The sequence below is a fragment of the Pituophis catenifer genome, unplaced genomic scaffold, assembly GCF_029215685.1.
Source record: "Pituophis catenifer annectens isolate HBS135680 unplaced genomic scaffold, rPitCat1.0.hap2 SCAF_2, whole genome shotgun sequence".
Classification (NCBI taxonomy): domain Eukaryota; kingdom Metazoa; phylum Chordata; class Lepidosauria; order Squamata; family Colubridae; genus Pituophis; species Pituophis catenifer.
Genome location: NW_027256882.1, coordinates 132,103,102 through 132,124,610, shown reverse-complemented (window position 1 = coordinate 132,124,610; position 21,509 = coordinate 132,103,102). Strand labels below are relative to the sequence as shown.

The 21,509-nt window shown below is 37.2% G+C and overlaps 2 protein-coding genes across 2 annotated transcripts in view; one reads left to right on the top strand and one right to left on the bottom strand.

Annotated features, from left to right (window-relative positions):
- The first annotated feature begins 692 nt into the window (after nt 1-692).
- Nucleotides 693-13,304, top strand: CDK3 (cyclin dependent kinase 3). The gene is made up of 8 exons (XM_070934610.1): nt 693-722; nt 4,167-4,315; nt 5,553-5,630; nt 6,404-6,524; nt 8,377-8,547; nt 10,211-10,312; nt 12,663-12,866; nt 13,185-13,304. Exons 1-8 carry the CDS (start codon nt 693-695, stop codon nt 13,302-13,304), a joined length of 975 nt encoding a protein of 324 aa, XP_070790711.1.
- A 1,996-nt stretch (nt 13,305-15,300) lies between these two features.
- EVPL (envoplakin) overlaps nt 15,301-21,509 on the bottom strand; it is a 47,033-nt gene continuing 40,824 nt past the window's right edge. Inside the window, 3 exon segments of the mRNA XM_070937538.1 lie at nt 15,301-18,953; nt 20,499-20,591; nt 21,364-21,474. Of these exon segments, the coding sequence (XP_070793639.1) occupies nt 15,528-18,953; nt 20,499-20,591; nt 21,364-21,474 (3,630 nt within the window). The 3' untranslated portion in view covers nt 15,301-15,527.

Below are 21,509 nucleotides of genomic sequence, written 5' to 3'. Positions count from 1 at the left end.
TCTGAAGTTTGTTTGTTGAAATCATTCATATACTGAAATTTAGCACAAACTGTTTCCTTGCCTGAAAGACCACCTACAATTTCAAAAACGATCTTGACTTGGAGGGATATGCTTGCTTTTCCTAGCTGGCATGCCATTTTATATATTCAAAATAATATTTTTTTTCTCCAGACTGAAAAAAAAAAAACTGTTAGGGCATGGAAACATGCTGGGAGAAAATGCATTACTTATTTAGGCTGCATCCTACAGCAAGCCTACTTTGATTTATAATTCTCTCTTCACAGGAATGGTTGTTTTCTTTTTCTTTTGTAGTTTGAACAGATGAAGGACAAAAACAAAAACAAAAAAAAATCAGGAGAACTAGATCCAACTAGAACTCTGGAGAGGCAAGGATACCGTCTCTGTTTTTCTGTCTGAGAAATTTACAGTATACACTGAGAAAAATAAAATAAAGGGAAATGCTTAATCATTTATATTGCAAGCCTCATAAAGTTCTCCCTGTACTTCGTTTTTCTTCTGACTTTCTATATTCTGCTTCAGAGGGCAAAGTCTGCAATTTGAGGGGAAGGATCTAAAGGCCTCCCCAGCCTAGCTTAGGTCGATATATATACTTTTGTATCTCCCTCTAGTGGTGCAGAAACAGGGTGAATTTTGATCCTTTGGGAAGTCTGTGGTTCAGCAAGAAGGAAGGCATGGAGGCTAATGGGAGGTTGGATCAGCAGGTGAGAGGCCTCTTGAGGAGAGCAGGAGCTGACTTTTACACACGAATAACCAATTTTGGCAAGGGTGGTTCATAAACGCACATGGAGTGCATATGTGTGACTGCTTGGTCAGTAGCTAATATTCTAGGTTTGGTTCAAGGTTTGGCCTGAGGCCTGCTCCGATTAGTAGAGCGATGTGTGTCCCTTTCAAAAATGCTACATTCCAGAGAATCTCCTAAGGGTAATTCTTGAAGTACCAACTCTTCATTATTTGTGTCAGGAAGCATTGTGGGAGCTTGTAGCTCTGAACCACTGAAGAGAGGAATCGATTGAGCTCAGGAGTTGCTTCCTAAGAGGAAGTGCCTCTTGAAAGCCTTCAAAGAGGCTTGAAAATAATAGCTTTCCCTGAAGATTTCTCCTCAAAACAACCATCGTCATATCTTTTGGCCATGAGGTCCCCCCCTGTGGGATAAAGAGGTTTTTTTTCCATGCCTGTCCTGGTTGTAAATCAGCCTTGCCTGGCGAGGGGGGCGGGGGGCTGGGCAGGACATTTTGCAACCCAAGAACAAGTGGCATGTGGTTTTATAGAAGAATTAAAGAATTTGAATATTAATACAGGTTTGCCCAAAGAGCTGCTGAGCATAGCCAGAAGTTTAAATATAGCAGGTATTAGTTAGCAAGTATAGCTAATCCTCGACTTATGACCACATTTAAGTCCCAAATTTACATTGCTAAAGCAAGATAGTTAAGTGAGCTTTGCTGCATTTTATGATCTTTTTTAACCACAGTTGTTAAGTAAACCGCCGCAGTTCTTAAGTTAATTTGTTAAGTCAATCTGGAATTAAATCACGGCAGTTCTTAAATTAGTTTGTTAAGTGAATCTGGCTTCCCCATCTGGCTTCCCCACTGACTATGCTTGTCAGAAGGTCACAAAAGGTGATGACATGACCCCAGCACTCTGCAACCATCAGAAATACATGCCAGTTGCCAAGTGTTTAAATTTTGATCAATTTTAAAATCATTGTAGTATTTTTATTGCACAGTATGAAAGGAAGAAGGGAGGGTTACAGCATTTACAGTTAAATAACTTTACATATGGCAACTCTAGAATTCTAATACATGTTACACAGTATTGTGAAGAGGTCCATGTGTTTGGAATTCCGTGAGGAAGCAATTCCTTTCTCTAGTGTATTTCATCCTGTCTCATTCATGTGAATTTATTATATAGCTCAGCTATCTAGGCAAGTATTCTCAACTTGGTCCAAAAAGCTTTTCTGAATCTTCATATATTTATTAGTTTATCATAATATAAAATACAGAAATATGTAGAGAAATGAAAAAAATGGGAAAGGGGAGGAAAAGGAGGAAGAAGAAAAAGTATAGAGAAATGGGAAAAGAAAAAGAAAAGCATTGACTTCCATCTCTTTGGCGCAGTAAAATAAGATAACAGCCTCAAGTTTTACTTTTGTGTGATAATATATACAAGCCATTTCTATAACAACAGCAAAACCCAAAGTCAAAGTTTAATTTTTTCAACTTCAATCACAACCTCCAAAAGTCAAATAGAAACAAAATTAATTGTATTCTTTTCTTTAATCAAAGGAGGCAATTTAGCCATCTCTGTTAATTCCAACAACTTTTGCAGCCATTTGTTCGTTGGGGGAATCAAAATATCCTATTTTTGTGCAGAGAGTATTCTAGCTGCTCTCAGCATATATAACATCAAATTCTATTTTCCCCAAGTTTTTTATATCCAAATTTTGATCATGTGACCATAGGAATGCTGCAACATTCGTGTGAAAAACAGTCATAAGTCACTCTTTTCAGTGCTGTTGTAAATTTGAACCATTGGAAAATGCATGGTTGTAAGTCGAGAACTACCTGTACATAATAACTTCTAATCTCTATTAGAGGAAGTTCAGCAGAGCATTTGGAACAAGCTGAAGTCATGGTTCATTTAACAGGTACCTAGAAAGTCAATTTTAAACCTAGCTTTTTTATAATCGATTTGTAACCCATTACTTTATACTCCTTTAGTTCCTTGTTCCTCAATTATAGCACCCTATTTTCAGGATCTTGCCCATAGAATGCTATTAGACATGTCCATGCATGCTTGACCTAACTTTGGAAACCTATAATAAGTTTCAGAGACTGATATATTCTGTGTTGTCGTACCTGAGTAGAGAAAATAAATTTCATCTTGAAGGGCAAGGGAGAAAGGAGAAGAAAATATAAACAGGATGAAATGAGAAGTTGCCTCTTACAGTTTTTTCTCCAACACTTCCAGTTCATATATAGAATCTGTGGGAAGGGTGTTTTACTTTCCTACTGGTGGTGAGATAATGTGTTTTCTACCATGTTTCAGAGGATTACTCCCCAGCCTCTTGTTATCTAGATATGCTGGATTAGAGTTCCCCAGCCAGCCAACAGTGGGAAACCTTTAGGGAATTCAGGAGCAGCAGTTCTCAGATGCTGTGTTCTTGCCTAAAAGGATGGCCAACTCCATAGACAAACTCATGAGTGACCCTTTTATAATAAAGAGCATGTTTTTTTCCACATATTGGTGGAACATTGGTCCTTCACTGGCAGACTGAGAGGAATGAATACTGTAAACCTAAGAACCCCTACACCTTGGGAGAAGCTAGATGATGAAATTCACCAGGTTTGCTTATACAAATTATTGCCTTTCAATCTTGCTTATTTTATTAGAATGAGTCCTAACTATTCTTGGAGGTTTTGGAGCAGGTTTAATATATCCATTAGGCGGCCCATCTAGAGATAGGCCAACCAATTACTGTAGGTAGAATGAGGAAGCCACTATGGGACAGTAAATTGTTTATTTTTATTGTCAGGGAAGTTAGATTTTCTGTCTTTTATATTCCAGAGTAATTTAGCTAGTTTAGCTAACTTAGACTCATGTAGATAGGGAGTGAGAGGGAAATAGAAAGACACAAACACTGTGCTTTAACACTTTTTAACACTGTGTGTTAAAATTTCATATCAGAAAAGTTTTTGCCCTTCATGGATATAATCATTTGTTATGATCAGGATGTGAGCGCATAAATTGGCAGAGGTAATAGTCAAACATCATTCATTAACCTTAAACCATTTGTGAGGTGGAAGGAGTGCAAGACAGCCAAAATAAATGTACATAATTGTACATGAAACTGTACATGAAATGTTCATGAAACTCACTGGCAAGCAAAAAATATTACACAAAAAATACACAATAAATGTTGTAAAAGCTAAACATTGTACAAACTGGCTTTACTAACAGAAGCTAAAATGTAAGAAAAACGATGGTAGTTATTCTAAAGATGTTGTTAAAAGAGGTCTTTAAATAACATTCATGCAAATTTACATAGCTGGTTTTGTAGGAGATAAAAGTAACGACAGCATGTAATATTGAGATGTATAAAAATGGCAAGTTGTATTATTTGTATAAGCTGTGAATAAATTTTATAGCACCAAGTCAGAAAGCAAAAAATGGACACATTCCAAGATGTATTCCAGAAAGTAGAGAAGATTGGAGAGGGCACCTATGGAGTCGTGTACAAAGCAAGAAACAAGCAAACAGGCCAGTTAGTTGCTCTGAAGAAAATCCGACTTGATTCGTAAGTACTGAAACTAAACCCTGAACTCTTAGTTCACAAGGTTACTCCTAAATCTGTTACTCCTAAACTGATTTTCAAATAGAATTTTGGAATAGACTATAAGAAAAAGTTTTGGTATTTCGTGAAACATGTTTGGGATGAGGGAAATGTGGACTTCTAAAAACTCTTCTGGAAGATCTTGGTTAGAATTTGTTCATAGTGATAATATGACTTTCCTAACAGATTCCAGATCAAGTATATTTTAAGGTATCTCTAATAATATAAGAGCAAGTACCTCAGGAGCGTAAGCTATGATGAATTTAGGCTCAAACTGGATGTATGAATATAGTTGTTTGCATTTCACAATTTTTCTAAGTGGCAAACCTTTGAGACACAGCTGGGCCAGATAGAGAAATTGTATCAGAAACCATCTCAATCTATTTATGTTCTATCTTTTACTAGAAAGGTCCCAAAATATCCTATCCTATCCTATTCTGCATACGCAGAAGTGGCCGGGAGGCTGGGCAGAGCCTCCTGCCACCACTGCTACCAGTTCGCCCAATCCGGTGTGAACCGGTAGCAACTCACCACTGCTATCCAGACACTAGATATATTTGGTCTTATTTATTTTCAGTAAGAAACTATATTATATTCCCTTATACCATGCCCTATATGTCAGTTTCATAGCAGTGGAATTAATGGGATACCTCTCTGCAGGAACAGTCTTTCTGGATCATCTCAAATAGTGAACAAAACTTCTCTATCAGGATGTGCAGAGTAATGCAGAATGTTAACTTGAAAAATGTTTTTTTTATCCCTGGCATTATTTCTATAAAAATATGGCTGCTTCAAGCAATTAATCAATAATTGATAATTAACAATCTGACCATAACAATTCTTAATATATGATAGGTACTTCAAAAGCTTCTGAAGCTTACTAAATTAAATTTTACATGGCAGAATTCCTCTCTTGCTTTGTGTTCTAAGCCCCTCAACAACAACTCTGTGCATTCCTAGAACTAATCCACTACTTACTAGGTCCCCTGTTTTTAAACTTATGGGGTGATGGTTCATCTTGACAGGTAGTAATTTATAGATCAAGAGTAGTTACTGTATAACTTTAATTAAATCCATAGATGGAATTTATGATCAATCATGTAACAATCCCCATAGAAGATGAGGATGATGAACTATCCTGCCTAAAACATTCCTTAGAAAGATTGGGATTGCTTCATCATGAAATATATTTCTTCCACAGGGAGACAGAAGGAGTACCTAGTACAGCAATCAGAGAAATCTCACTGTTAAAAGAATTGAAACATCCAAATATAGTGAGGTAAGAAAAACTTCTTCCTCTTCTAATGCCGTATCCGTCGTCGGACGTCGCCGATCATGTTGGCGATCCTATTTTTATCAACAGCCACACTAAAAAGTGCTGTTGAGTTTTGTCCAAACCAGTCCCTTAGATTTTGAAGCCATGATGTTCCCCTTCTGCCTGGACCTCGTTTGCCTTCAATCTTTCCTTGGAGGATTAAGTGAAGAATGCCGTATTTTTGTGGGTGTCGCATCACATGTCCAAAATATTCTAACTTTCGCTTTTTTATGGTTTTGATTATTTCCCATGACTCTGGGTAGCAAACAATCATAACATCAATTATAAAAACTCTGAGAGGTGAGAAACTTACCCCAGGTCACCCAGTGACTTTCCTGTAAAGATTTCAGATTGGATTTTCCTTAATTTTAAGACAGTGTAACAGGGGTGGTATTCACTTACTTTCCCTACCGGTTCGCAAATGTGAGCATGCATGTGTGCACGCTCGCTTCGCTCATGCGCGCCCTGTCCACTCATGCGCCCAGCCTTCCGCACATGTGTCCAAACTAAAAAACGTGCCTAAATAGGATGACATAGAGCCTAGGTGGTTGGGCCCACCTGCAATTTCTGCTACTAGTTCGGGCGAACCGTCTGAACCATCTGAATACCACCTCTGCACTGTAATCACCCTTTTATATTGATTCTCCTTCTGCTGTATTGAAGAGCTTGCCGTAATCATGCTTACATATTTTATCTAAATCTAAATACTCAAGTCATTGTGTTTACTTTTTTTCCAGGCTCCTTGATGTAGTACATAATCAAAAGAAGCTATACTTAGTCTTTGAATATTTGAATCAAGATCTTAAAAAGTACATGGACTCATCTCGTACAGGAGAGCTTCCTCTAAGCTTAGTCAAGGTAGCAATTGGCTCAAATACCCTCCCTCACGGGCCCCAATCTGGAGAACTATCCTTTATCTGTCTCTGGCAATTAGCTAGCACAATTTCAATCTTTTCAGATTGTTCCTTTGCAACATGGATGCTCAACCTACAACTCATATAGATCAACAATCGTCTCTCTGGCCCACTGCAGTCAACAGTACTTTCTGTCTGCCTGCAGAAAAATGACTGTCATATTCCTAGGAATGTCATAGTACCCCACCAGCTATACAGTTAGATGTCTTGGAAGCTGCAGGAAAGGACTGTTCAGTAAAGGAAGAGGAAAAAGAAGATGGGTGGGTGATTGTACAGTATTTATCTGCACATATGTATGTATGGTTGTAGGAACCCAGGGAGGTAATCTTGGAGAAACCACCCAGAAGTCATTAAGACAATAACAAGTGCAGAAATATGCACTGAGTCCAGGGAGGCAGGAAAGTGTTATAAAAAGACAGAATGGCTCACCCCGCAACTCTCTGGGGTATAAGTGGGAAGGAAGGGAAGCCACAGGTTGAGTTGCAAGATTCTGTTACCATAACCTGGCTCAATAAAATATAGTTTTAGTATACCAATGAATTTATTTTTCTGATTGGGTGCAGCTCATAAGGCTGACTATGTGCCCCAGGTTGTTTGTGGCTCCTAACTGACCAGCTGGTATCCCATGTGATTCTTGTGGTCAAAAAGGTTTTCAGTTCCTTTTACCTGGAGTGTTGCAAAATCATTGACATATACTTTATTCTTTTTTCCTCTGGCTCATGATAGAAAACCTAGATTTGACAGCAGTTATGAAGTTGTTATGGGAAGAATTAAATACTTAATCTTTATTCTTCCTGCTGAGATTGTGCTTCCAATTGCATCTCCTTTCAAATCTACATGGAATTCCCAACCCACGTTTAGAAATTCATTTTTAACTGTGAAGGAAAAAAAGATTTCAGGAAGTGATTTGGCATTGCAAAAGTAGCAGCTGTGCAAAAGTATTAAACAGCTTTACCTCATACTGTTTTTTAATAACAATGTTATCCTGAAGCTGTTATTTAAGGGGAAAGGGCCGTAGAATGTTGATATGTGGTATAATATTTGAAAAGCCTGTAACGTTGTCTTCATTCAAATTATATGTAATTCTCAGTGTGGAATAATATATCTGAAACCAAAGTTAAGTAAATGCTGCTTCTGGGTGTAAAAGCACTAGGTTAAAAATCAGCTGGTGGTGAGTTCTAGTCCTGCCTAAAGTCAGATTCATGATCTTGGGCCATCACAGAGTGAGGGAAAGCTTTATTCCAGTCCCTTCTCCCAGAATTACAGTGCCCATCATACTTCTCCAGACCACCCAAATTGTTTTTTTGAAGGGGAATAGTGTCATTTTCCAGGGCTAAAAAAGATACTAACCTGGAATCTCTTTATTTTGTGTGCTAATTAAGATGAAGTCACCTAGTTAGCAAAAAAATGTAGACAATCATCATGTGGCAGCTAAGATATAAATTCTATTCTAACCCTTTGCTATCACTTATTAGCTGTCACTATTTTGGAAGCCCATATATGGTAGCAAAATTTTGAGATACAACATAGGAGCTGTGGTGGTGCAGTGGTTAGAATACAGTATTGTCGACTGCAAGCAGTTCAATCCTCACTGGCTCAAGGTTGATTCAGCCTTCCATCCTCCTAAGGTCCCAGATTGTTGAGGGCAATATGTTCACTCTGTAAACCACTTAGAGAGGTTTATAAAGCACTGTGAAGCTGTATATAAGTCTAAGTGCTATTGCTATTTTGCTTAGGAAATGATGTGTCAACCTTACAGTTTCTTCATACGTGCTCTCTGAACTTTTTCTTTCTAGAGCTATCTTTACCAACTGTTACAAGGTGTAAGCTTCTGCCATTCTCATAGAGTTATCCACAGAGACCTGAAGCCACAGAATTTGCTCATAAACGAAATGGGAGCCATCAAACTAGCCGATTTTGGCCTAGCTAGAGCTTTTGGAGTTCCCCTACGTACTTACACACATGAGGTAATGTCTGTTTCTCAGTTATATAGGTTGCCGGGTCAGCCCCTGAAAAGAAATCACACAGAGATGAGTGTGCATGCGAGAAAGAGGGAGCTATGTTTGTAGCCCCTTCCAAAAAAAAAAATAAAAAAATTTAAGTGTAGCCCTAAGAACCTCTTGAAAATTACCAATAAATTTTCATTTTTAGTATGAAAATGGGGGAATTTAGTATGATAAAAGGGGAATTTGTTAAACACACACAAGAAGTATATCATTTAGGGTTGTGACAGTTTCAGAGACCCGGAGATTATAGACCTGGGGAGAGATCTGTTTAAAAGAGTTAGGCTCTTCTACTGCCCAAAGCAGACTGGTGCTAGAAGATGTGTATACGGGCCATAAAAGAAAGGGTGGCCCCCTGTCAGAATAGAAAGGGCAATAATCTCACCCTATAAAGATCACTTGACTGCAGCAGATTGAATGGTTGTTGCAGTATGTTAAGAGTCCGCCCAGAGTAAAACTGTTGCCTGCTTATAGAGAAAAACGCTAGAAAACTAAAGGGATTTTAAACTGTTAAGTTATATGAAAAGAAACTACTGTGATGTGTCAAACTAGTTGAGATTTTAGATCAAGATTCATATAAACAAGATAGGGAAAGCATACAGAACATAGCTTCTAGAATGTTTTCTAATTGCAGCTCTACTCTGGATCTCATGTCTGGGGAGAAAGTGTGTGTGGTGTGTGTGTGTGTGTGTGTGTGTGTGTGTGTGTTAAACGGAGCAGTTGGCAGCATTGAAGGACTGGATCTTTTTAAATGAAGCTTCCAGTCAGATTCTACTGATTTTTTGGTTTGGGGGCTTCCCTTGCATTAAATATGGACCCATTCTAGTCTATTTTCAGAGTTATCCTGAAGATGGATCTTGAACCGTTTTGTGGAATATCTTCCGAATATTCAATTGGGTTGGAAAGAATAAAAAGTGATTCCCTTCGGATCATTATGGCCGATATTCTCAACCAAATGCATTATGTTATCTTGACATAAAGAGGCAAGGGTCCTTTCAGGGAGTAGAGTGGACAAGCTTATTTTGCAAATGGAGGAGGGTAAAGGTAAATTTTGTAAAATCTCCGCCAGTCTAGAATTGGAAGGTGTTAAATTAGAGAAAGGGTTTATGTCTTTTTAAATTCTCTATGTAGCCTCCAACACTTTCATATGAACTGGGATGTGAACTTTCCTGGATTTTTGTTTCCAAAAAAAGGCATATCCCAATAAGTCTATTGATTTCATAGAAATCTCTGTTGAAGCCACCTAACATGGTTAATTCGGGACTTAGATTTTTTTTTCTTTTTTTGCCTTTGAGACTATTCCTCCACCAGATCTTTGGCCTATATTTTTGTCCATCTCCCACATGCTATTGCTTTTTGTCCAGCTGTGAGTGCTTTCCAGTAAAGGGAGAAACTAGAAGAGAGAGAATATCAAGGGATATGAAACTTGTTTGATGTAACGTAATAGAGGACGTTGAATTCCAGCAGGTTGTATTGATGTGACTTTTAGTAAATGACTTGGAATTTCTAGTAAATCACTTGAAAAATGTTCAATGTGCTTTGGACTTATGGTTGAATAATAAATGTTTCTAATTAAACCTGAGAAGGCCTTATATATCAAACAACCATTAAATTTGATTCCTTTTAGGTGGTAACCTTATGGTATCGGGCTCCTGAAATTTTACTGGGTTGTAAATATTACTCGACAGCTGTGGATATATGGAGCATTGGCTGTATCTTTGCAGAAATGGTAACATTCTTCATCATTTTCTATTTCAGAGAAACATTATAATCATAATATAAATGATGAAAAATGCATATGCAAAAAAGGGCTTTGTGAGTGCCCATGTATTTTTTTAAATTCCCTTTTCTTCATCACTACACATTCTAAAAGATACTATGAAATCTATCTTGCTTTCTCTTCCTATCATTTCTAATTGTCAGAACCCTAATTTGAAGTTGGACAGTTTTCTTCTGGCAGTTGCAGAGGCCATGTCTGGTGAAATCATGGTATTACTGAAGAATTTCTTTTTTTTAGTTGGAGGAGTACAACTAAACAATATGCATTAAGCCTCACAGGACAATACAAGGACGGCCTCAGGATGATAATGAGACTGCAAGTAGCCTGTGGGTTGTCTTTGTCTATCTTAGACAGATGATTAGTTTTAGCAGCTGTAACTACAAAAGGAAGTGTGAGGAAATTCAGCAATAACAATAGCACTTAGACTTATATACTGCTCCATAGTGCTTCACAGCACTCTCTGACAGTTTACAATGTCGGCATATAACCCCCAACAATCTGGGTCCTCATTTTACCGACCTGGGAAAGGGAAGGCTGAGTCAATCTTGATCCAGTCAGGCATGAACTTTTGGCTGTGGGCAGAGTTTGCCTGCAATACTGCATTCTAACCACTGCAGCACCATAACTCCTAAATCCTTATGTTTCAATATTATTTGCCAAAATGCTATTAAAAGCTTACACTTAAGTTTACTTCATTAGTCTTAAGTCTCATCATCTAACTAAATTCCCTCGAGCTTCATAAACATTGTTTCCCTTTGCTTTTTGCCTACTTATATCATTCATTGGTTTATAAGACTGGAGTACAGTATAAAAGCAACCACTAGAGGTTGCTAGTGTCTAAGAGAATAAGCATGATTTTACAATATTAAATTAAATGTGTATAAAGTCCTTCTCCAGGTATCTTTTGCAATACTGAATTTTGAAATGGCAAGAGTCATAAATGTTTTGAAAGATGAATTTAAAAGTTTAGATTAAGATGAACTTAATCTAATTTCTAAAGTTCTCTCTACATGAGATCAGTTAGATCTCTAGCCAAAAGAGTGCTGCTTTTTTCCAGGTAGCTAGAACTAGGAAAATGGCAGAAGGAGAACCAGAAGTAGAAGTAGTTATTAGAATGGCTCATCTCCTGCTAAAGATCAGTGGCAAATTGCATAATTTTTGCCCAGCAGATTGTCTGAATTTCATTCCCCCAAACTGAGCTACTGAAATTTAGAAAATCCCTCCGTTTTTTTCAGTACATGTGTTTGTTACATTTGGTAGTTTGCAAAAATATCTGAGAGGAGCTTTGTAACTGAAGGTCAGTTTTAAGAAGTCTAAACAAACCCACTGAAATTCTTCAAAGATTTTCTGATCCTTTTGCCACCGTTCCTCTCTTGCATTTATAAATTGATATGAATTGCGAACGTGCAATTATATCACTTGGTCCCATTTCCCAATAGCTCTAACAGTGACTGCGTGTTGCCATGGTGGATGGATTTTGGAGGGGGAAATTAATTCTAAGTGAAAGCAGGATTAGATAGATTGGTCCAAAGTAATGAACTCTAGGCAGTTCACTACTGAACTGAAAGAATAATGCCTAACCTGAGTCCAGGGCATGTGAGGCAAAAGAGCTCACAAGGAGGCTGCCCACAAAGTCTACACAACCACTTCATTTCAGAGGAAGTATTAACTTTGCTCTGGTTTGTAATAAATTAGAAACTGCTTCAGAAACTGATAGGCTGACTTCCCCAAAAACAGACACTGAAAAAGCATTGGGAGCTGATCTCAAAGTGATGCAAAACACTGAAGTCTAAAAGCTTACAAAATCTCGGTATAATTCAGTTTCATATATTAATGTTATACTTGTCCCGATGAACAGGATATGTGTTGGGTTAATAACATATTGGGTTAATATATTTCTCTTCTTCTTAAAACATAGAATCTTAAAGTATATTCAGTATTTTATCATCTATAATTCTTTTGGTCTTTCTAGAGAAAATCTATCTGTGGTGTCAGAAAGTTGATACCAATTTGAGGGAACATAATCAATTTTTGGTGATGGAGGGAGCAGAGGAGAGACAGAGAATAGCAACTTGATAATTAAGAATTTTATGAATATTTTGTAAACTGTGTCCTGGAAGAGTTGTCGCAGTCTGTTGTTCTTTTCCCATTGATACTTGGTAGGCTACTGGATAGGTCTGTTCTGATATACCAGACTTTTTATAATGGAAACATTTTATTTGAAGAGAGTAATGTTACCCAGAATGAAGATCATATGTATAATAATCCAGGTGAATGAACCTTCTTCTCCTTGGTTCAGGTGACTAGAAAAGCCTTGTTTCCTGGAGACTCTGAAATCGACCAATTATTCCGGATTTTCCGCACACTTGGTACTCCTACTGAACCACTGTGGCCAGGAGTCACAAATCTTCCTGACTATAAAGGAAATTTCCCCAAATGGCCAAGGAAAGATATGAAGGTGATAATTCCAAACTTGGATCAAGATGGACGGGATTTACTGCTGGTGAGTAAAAGACTTGTAAAGGGGTTGGGTTGTTTTTTAATACTTATGACAAGAATTGGAAAGTGTCTATTACAAAAATTGGACTGTGCCCAATATATCTCACATTTGTACGAGGCAGCTTACTAAATCAAGCCAAAGGCCCATTTAGTCAAGCATTCATTAGCAGGGCAGAAGTAGACTAGCTTCGTTTGTCTTCGTTCTTTTTGAAAAAAATGAGGACTGCAAAGGGTTATTTCAGGGTTACTTGAAGGGTTTGCTGTAAATGGGCAGGATTTAAAGACTGAGGCACGCTCATATTTCTCTCTTTCTAAATTACAGCAACTACTAATGTATGATCCCAACAAGCGAATCTCAGCCAAAGCAGCTTTGAACCACCAATATTTCTGGCAAGCTCCACGGGATGCTAAACAGTGTGTGGTAGAACAGTATGGGCCATGAGATTAAGAAGTTCTGGTTAATGCTTTGCTGGAAATAGCTACCGGATCGTCTCATTCTAAACAACGTAGCAAAGGAACAGCTGTAACCACCATTAAAAATGTTCTTGGCCTTTTGCCCAGTTTAATATTCATGCAAACATTTTGACAATTGTAAATGGTACAGATCCTTGTAAGGACTGATAGTTCTTCTTTAACAAAAGTGAAAAAGCTTGATACTTTTAGTATACGAAAAAGAGTAGTACGACATGCTATCAGAGAAGTGGAAAGAGAAAAAAGTTTAACTAAATCCAGTTTCTGTAATATATTATTCACTCTTTGCTGCAGTTCAAGTACTAGCATTACAAGATATGGTTATTATTATTTAGATTAGGCTAGCACATCCTACAGTAGCCTAGGCACCGATGTTTATTTTTCTTTTTTTAATATGAACTCATGCTATATTTCACAACACTACTGAAAACTAACCATGCCAAAAAAAAAAGTGTTTGTGTTTGTGTGTGGAGGAACAAGATATTACAGAGACACACAGAAATATGTTATTCTTGAGTTTCTTTCTATACTTATCCATCATAAAAAACAAGAGCTTTGTATCATCTATTCTAGACTATTAAATAATTAAGAGGCTTCTTTAGCTGCAGTTTGGGTTTTCAGAAATATTATAGTTTCTAATTAAATAAAAATATCAAAATCTGATAATCAATATGCCAAGACCTGAATTAGATAGTGTGGGACATAAAATAAATGAATAAATAAATATTTGAAAAATTATATTTGTTAATCTTAGCCAAATATACTGGTTGAAGGTGGAGACCTTGAAATCTCTGGATTCTGATGGAAACTTGACAATACACAGATAGAAAGATGGAAACCTTACACTGATTCAGGTTTCTTTTTGTGGTCTAGAGAACAGTATAGGAAATTACAGTATACAAAGAAAATCTGGAAGAAGTCAGAAGTCCTTGTTCCATTATGCAAATACTGTATTTTATTTTATTTTTTTTGCATTTGTAGAAAGGCAACCTAGCATCCAATAGTAATTCTTTTCTATGGATTTATTTTTAAAATGGTTGTTAATACTTAAGAAATTTTATCATTAATTGTTGATGTTGCTGTTAATATTCCTGTTTGCATAAATAAAAACATGCATCAGTAACTTTTGCATTAAGGAGTTTTGAGGGTTGTAAAACAGTCAAAAATAGAATTTGAAGACAATTATAATCAACATCCCTATTTTGAATGTGAACTACTATATACCATAACAACGCAGTGGAAACTTCATAGCAAGGTATCTAGTTATCACTTTAAATCTAGGTTCTAGCCCTGTTGCCCAGGTAAATGGCAGTACCTAGCCACGTATAGCTAATCTCAAAGGACTAAGTAGGGTCAGAACTAGTAAGTACTTCAGATGGGAAACCACTATGAAATACTGACCTATAGACTAGAGACTGTAAAGAAAAAAAAGTCTTAAAAGAAGAATGTGGCATTTTTCTTTGTTGCCAAGAAAAATAGTTAAGTGCAATATGAAAAGAAATGTTTAATTTTAGATATATAGCTCTTTTACAATATGTACGGAATGTCTGGGGTGTGTTCTATATTTGCTATTAATTTGATTTGCTTTTTATTACAAACAGTTTTACCTTAGACTTAGAAAGTGTATATTCTCTCCATGTGTTTCCATGTAATGTTTGTCGCTGTTACTTTTTGAGTTCTATAGTTTTATGGTTACATCAGGATAGAGAATCTGTGGTTCTCCAGATGTTGCTGAATTCTAGGTCCCAACTAGGGACTCAGGAACATGTGAAGCATTATATACATCAGAGGGAAAGGGATTGTTAGTGGTTTAAAAAAATAACAGGATAGCAGTCAGTATTTTAACTTTTATTGCATGCATGATCTTTAAACTGCAATTATTGTGACATGCATCCCTTTAGGAAGGAGCTATTTCCTAAGCATTTTGAAGTTTTTTTTCTATTTCAAAAAACCCTTTATTCCCTATACTAGATATTGTATTTACTCCCATATTAGATCCCTTCTACTTTTGGAAATGTTTCTCTATGAAGCACTGCTAACTTGGTATAAAGAAATAAATCCAGCTATCTAATATAATACACAGCTATCTATAATTTCCAGACACTTTGTTCATCTGAACATGACAGGGCATGAATTCTCCTGTGGATGAAAAGCATTTCAGACTTTTTACAAATTTAAAATTATACTGCCTCGCTTAGTGCCTGAATCGGGGCAGAGCAGCTGAATGGATTGCGGACTGATATCCTTCGGAGGTAGCTGGGAGGAGGAGGAGCCCACTTAAAGGATCTTTCTGGCAACGAGCCATGGCCTCCTTATAATGGATCTTCTCTTTGGTGATAGGATCAACAAGATCTTTTTCATAACTCGATTCATCTTGTAGTAATGTGGCCAGGTCACTACTAATCAGGCCTGTCTGGATAGCTTCTGATATTGGGATGCGTCCTGTTTTCTTAGGATCTATTAGTCCTCCAGTTAGGTGTTGGACTTGCAAATAAGGAAAGGCGTTATCTTGAGTTATCCATCCTTTCTGAACTGCTTCTCCTACAGCCAGTCTTCTCTTGGTGACAGGATCTTCAATCCCTGTGAAAGCCTTTTGAGCATTCAACAACCTCTGTGTGTAAGTATTATCGATCAGTCCTTTATCAAGGGCTTTGTGGATAGAGTAGCGATCTCTTGAGATAAGATCAACAATGCCTCCAGTAGCAGCTTGTGCCTCTAAAAGCTTTTGGGCTGTCATTGGATCCACCAATTTCTTGCTAAGTGCCAACTTAATGTTGTACTTGTTGTCATAGGTTGTGTCATACACTCCAGCAATAGGAAAAGTATCATCACAGAAAGCCATCTGTGGACCAGAAGAGAAGAAACTTTGCTTTTGTTGAAAAACAGGAGATGAAATTGGAGACTTGGAAATAATTGATCCTAAAGAAAGGGATGTATTCTGCTTAGTTTCCCCAGCTACAAGTAGAGCAAACTCAGAGATAGGGATTTTGCCTTCCTTGTAAAGTTGGTATTCTTCTTTTGTAATCCTTTTGAACCGCAGAGCATCATCAATGGAGTACTGTTTTCCACTCTTTTTGTCGAGAAGAACAGAAACATCCCCTTTGGATCCCAGGGTTGTAATTTCTTCCCAATCGCATTCTAATTCTTGCAAATGGATATACTGACATCTATCTATCATGCCTCTCTTGTAAGCCTCGTAGGGTGACATATCTTTACCAGTGTCTGGATCCAGGATAGATATCTTGGTAGAGAGATTTGTCTCTCTCATCTGAGTCTCATTGTTCAGTTCTTCTCTGTTGATTCTGGATTGGAGTTCCCGGATAGTCCTCTCTTTTTCATAAATATTATCCTTCTCCATAAGTATATCTGATTCCAGACGGGAAACCTCCTGGCCAAATTGGATCTTCTTTTGCCTGTCACTTTCAGTCCTTTGGCTCAAGAGCTTGGTCTGTTCTCTAAGGAAAAGGGCTTTTTGTTGCTTCTGTTTTTCCAGTTCCCTTAATTCATCTTCAAGACTGGCTTTTTCTTGCATTGTCACATTCCGAGTTTTCTGGAGGTCAGCTTCTTCTCTGGTCCATGTGCACTTCATGCCTTCTGCTCTCTCAATCTTCTCTTTCAGATGTCTGATACTTTCTTCTGCATTTTGCCGAGCAGTTCGTTCTTTGCTTAGCAGATCCCAAAGACGTGTTCGCTCATTTTCAAGCACTCTATCTTTTTCTACTCTGATTACTTCCTTATATATTGTCTTTTCCTGGGACTTTGTCTTTTGTAGAACATCAATCTGGGCTTGAAGGTTCTTGCATTCTCTCTGGAGGCTTAATACTTGAACTTTCTCCTTATCTAGTTCAGTTCGCAAATTGGTACTAGATTGTTCAAGAACCGGATCTTTCTCTACCTTGATTACTTCCTCCATGATTATTTTTTCTTGAACTGGAACTGGGCTTTCTTCAATTTCTTTTATCCTCAGGGTGATCTGCCGCATCTCCTTTTCCAGAGCAAGCCTTTTGTTTCTGTCATCTTGGAGGTTCAGCATTTTTTCTTTGTCTTCCACTGTTGCCCGAAGCAATTGGACCTCATGATCCATCCTTCGCCGGTTGCTTGTTTGTTCATCTAAATTCCTGCTCAGCCTCTTGTGCTCTTCCCTAAGCTTCACATCTTTCTGAGTAACAACCACCTCCTGCACCACCACTTTTTCCTCAGGCTTTCTTCTCTCCAGAAGCATGTACTTATTCTGCAGGTCATAAATGGCATCTTCAGTTGCTCTTCTCTTTTGTAATATGTTACGTACTTCTTGGCGAAGACATTCAGCCTCTTTTTCTAATAGAGGGTCATTCTCATATCGGACAATCTCCTTAGTAACAACTTTGGTTTCAACTTTGGCTCTTTCTCTTTTCCACTCATCCCTTTCTCCTTCTAACCTGATTAGCTGTTCTTGGAATCGACCGTTTGCATTCACAAGATCATTTAGCTGCTCTTTCAACCGGTCTATTTCTCTCAATATCTCTGGGCTCTTTTCTGTTTTCACCACCTCTTGGATGACTTCTTTAAACTCCACGGAAGGTGCTTGAGATCTAAGAACTTTCAGTTCAGTCAAGGCTGTTTCTACCTCCTGATCAACTTTTTTTCTTTTCCTTGAAATTTCTTGGAGTTCTCGCTTCAAACGTGCTATCTCTTCCTCTGTTTCTGGGTCTAGGTGAAAAATCTCATTGACTCTTTCTTTTATCTCCACCCTAGGCTTTGACTTCTCCATAGTGCTGTATTTGCTCTGCAGCTGTGTCAGTTCACTAGACAATAACAAGTTCTTGTTCCTCTCTTCATCAATAAGCTTTTGAAGAGTGGAAGACTCTTTTAGGAGCTCCGGATCTTGCTCCACTTGTTTTGTTTCTCTCACAACGACTTTGGGTTCAGTTGCTTCAATCAGCTTCTCAAGATCCTCAATTTTGCTTTTCATTTTCCCTATCGTATCCATTGCAGACTTCTTCTTGAAACTATCTTCATCAATTTGCATTTGCAGTGATCTGATCGCCTTTAGCATTTCTGGATCCTTCTCTAACTTCACCACCTCTTTTACAACTATTTTCTCTCTGATGTTTGACTGCTTTTGCTCCAAGAGGTGCAACTCTTTCCTGAGCTGTTCAATTTCAGAAGAAGAAGTTGAATGATCACGTAGATACCTGATTTCTTCTTGGAGTCTTGCTGCTTGGGCATTTAGATTTGGATCTTTCTCTGTTTTTGTAACTTCTTTTGTAAGCAGCTGGCTTTTCACAAAACTTCTATCTTTTTCCATTTCAAGGAATATATTATTCACTTTCTCAATATCTGCCTGTAAATCAGCTCTTTTCTTCTTTTCATTCTCAATTTGATTAGAGATTTTAGCAAGATCACGCTCCAGAACTGGATCTCTATAATAATCAATCACTTCTTTCTCCTCGATTCTTTCAATGGGCCGTTGGGTTTTCAATGTCAGAAGTTTAGTTCTGTGCTGCTCCAGTTCTTGCTGTAGGTTGGCTTTCCTGCTCTGTTCCTCTTTAAGCTGAGACTTCAGGATTTCGGATTCACGTACGTTTTTGGACTGCTGGGTTTGTTCATGCATTACCTGCACCGTATCACTTACTTCTTTCTGCAGAAAGAAAGGGGGGGAAAAGAAAACAAAAAGAAAGTATTGTTGATTCTTAATACTATGAAATTTACTTCCAGGCCTCAACTTCTATATGACTGGTTCCTTGGAGTATGTGGCAACATTTGGTGAACCCACAAAAAGTGAGATTAAACTGGGATTAAGAATCAAATCTTAACTGAGCCATGAACTCACTAAATCCTTCTAGGGAATTTTTTTTTAAAAAACCTACATGGAATCCTTCAGATTATTCACTGGATTCTGTTTTTAGCAAAGTACACAGTATGCCTAAGAATATATGGGGACGGATACTTAAGTGCAGCACTAAAAAAACCAAATGAACCTTATTAAGAATATTATATCCTCTGATATAAAGCCTGCATCACATATACACCTTTTTGTGTTCCCCTTACGACAGGGAAAAGGAAAAGGAGGATGTTCTGTTCTTTCAGTAGGAAGCAAGCAAAATATTAGGCTTCCAGCCAGGGAAAAGAGAGCAGAAAATATTATAGGAAGAAAGATGTCTCTTGTTTTTCCTACCTGTTTCTAATGGTCAATAAGATAAAAAATACAACTTTAGAAGTTTTAACATTCTTCAGAAGCTCCAATACGCCTGGTGGCGCAGCAGACTAAAGCACTGTTATTAACACCAGCTGCCTGCAATTACTGCAAGTTCAAATCTCACCAGGCTCAAGGTTTACTCAGCCTTCCATCCTTTCTAAGGTAGGTAAAATGAGGACCCGGATTGTGGGGGCAATAAGCTGACTTTGTATAAATATACAAAAGTATGAAGGCTATTGCTTAACGCATTGTAAGCTGCCCTGGGTCTCCGGAGAAGGGCAGCATATAAATCAAATAAAAAAAAAAATTGTCTCAACCTTTCTTCCCTTTCCTATAACATAGGGCTACCAATACTGGCTTAATGACTGAAATTATTAATATAAAGCGCTTTGAACTGAAAAAGTACTGCCCAAACATTATTGACAATTTTATTTCAACATTCTTGGACAATGACAAAAATATGCCAGCAACGGTAAATATGAACTGTTATACCAAAGAACTACAAATGGGATGAAACCCTGAAGGTTATGAATTTTATTTCATTGAAAAAACCCCAGTCCTCAGAGATTTTTGGCTTTTTATATTTACTTAATGTAGAATTGAAATTTGCCTCCATATTTTAAATTACTTTTTCAAAAGTGCAGTTTTGCTTTCTGAAGTTATTTGAAAGTAGACACAATTTTCAAATTGGATCAAATATTAAAAAGCAAAGTTGTGATGAATGAGATATGGGATATTATTATTAATGTTGCAATTGTGATTAGGAATGCAAAGAAATAAAATATAAACATTGCTTTCCTCTTTTGGTAAAGCATGTTAGGAAATTATAGTTCCTGTATCATTTACATATAGAGAGGCAAAAGCAATTCAAAATAACAATCTTACTTGCTATAATCCTGAAGAAAAACTAATGAACTTTCTTTTCACTTGTAAGAGATGCTCTAATATTAAGCATTATCCATATAATTTCAAATGATTTAGGCATACCTTATTCATAATTTTCTTGGCAAATTCCAACCAGCAGATTTGTTGCTTGTTTTCAGCGGCAGTCTCTGCATAGAGTTTTGTCATATCATTTTCCTAAAGCCAATTAACACACAATATTATTCAGATATGGGATTCCCTCTATCAAGATAACACCCCGTAAACTACAATATTTATTTTAAAAATATTAATACTAGATCACAATGTTGAACAAATAGCTTTCTGTGGATTTAGCAAAATGCTATTAAATCTGGAAATAATATTTCCTATTTATTTTGAAACACCAGAAATACAACTCTTTACATGTTTATTCAGAAGTAAATTTCAACATGTTCAAAGGGATTTACTGCCAGGTAACTATATGACAAAATATATTTAGGCTGCAACCCATCTTTGATGTCTTGGCCTTCCTGCTATTTGCTGGGAGTATGTTAGATGCGGTTTGTGTGAATGTCAGAAAAATGTAGGTGCAGAAGATTTTCACCAATGGAAGAAGTTCAAAATTATTACCAGCTAATTCTAAGAACTTGCAACTCCCTTAGCCACCAACTTTCCCTAATAGATTTTATTTAATTATACCAATTTTGAATACTCCCCTCATTAGTTCGTCAAATATTTTTCTTTTTTAAAAAAAATACTTTATTGATTTTCTTTTTTCAAATAGCATATTACAGAATTATTTCATTCAACCCAATATTTTAAACTGCCAGATATTAGATTGAATGTTCCAAATTGTTTATGGTTTTTCAAAATTGTTGTGCTTGTGCTTCTTTGATATTGTGAAAACTGCTTCCTGAGCATGAAGTAGCAATTTAGGAAGAGCATATATTTTTATAAGTAAATCCAGGCTTTGGGCTTAGTCACTCACCTGAGCCTGAATGCTCTCTTGGAGTGGAGTTACCCGGAGACGCTTGGCAGATGAAGCAGCCAGAGAAGGATCCAGAGACGATCGATATTTTCCTGCCTGAAGTTCATAATCCTGTTTTTTTAAATAAATACCAACCAGTCATATAA

Excerpts from the sequence above, each read along its gene's own strand:
- CDK3 (XM_070934610.1), top strand. The coding sequence starts at position 693 with ATGGAGGCTAATGGGAGGTTGGATCAGCAG. Across the intron at positions 723-4,166 it reads ATGGGAGGTTGGATCAGCAG|CACCAAGTCAGAAAGCAAAA; the intron begins GTGAGAGGCCTC and ends TAAATTTTATAG. Across the intron at positions 6,525-8,376 it reads TTCCTCTAAGCTTAGTCAAG|AGCTATCTTTACCAACTGTT; the intron begins GTAGCAATTGGC and ends TTTTCTTTCTAG.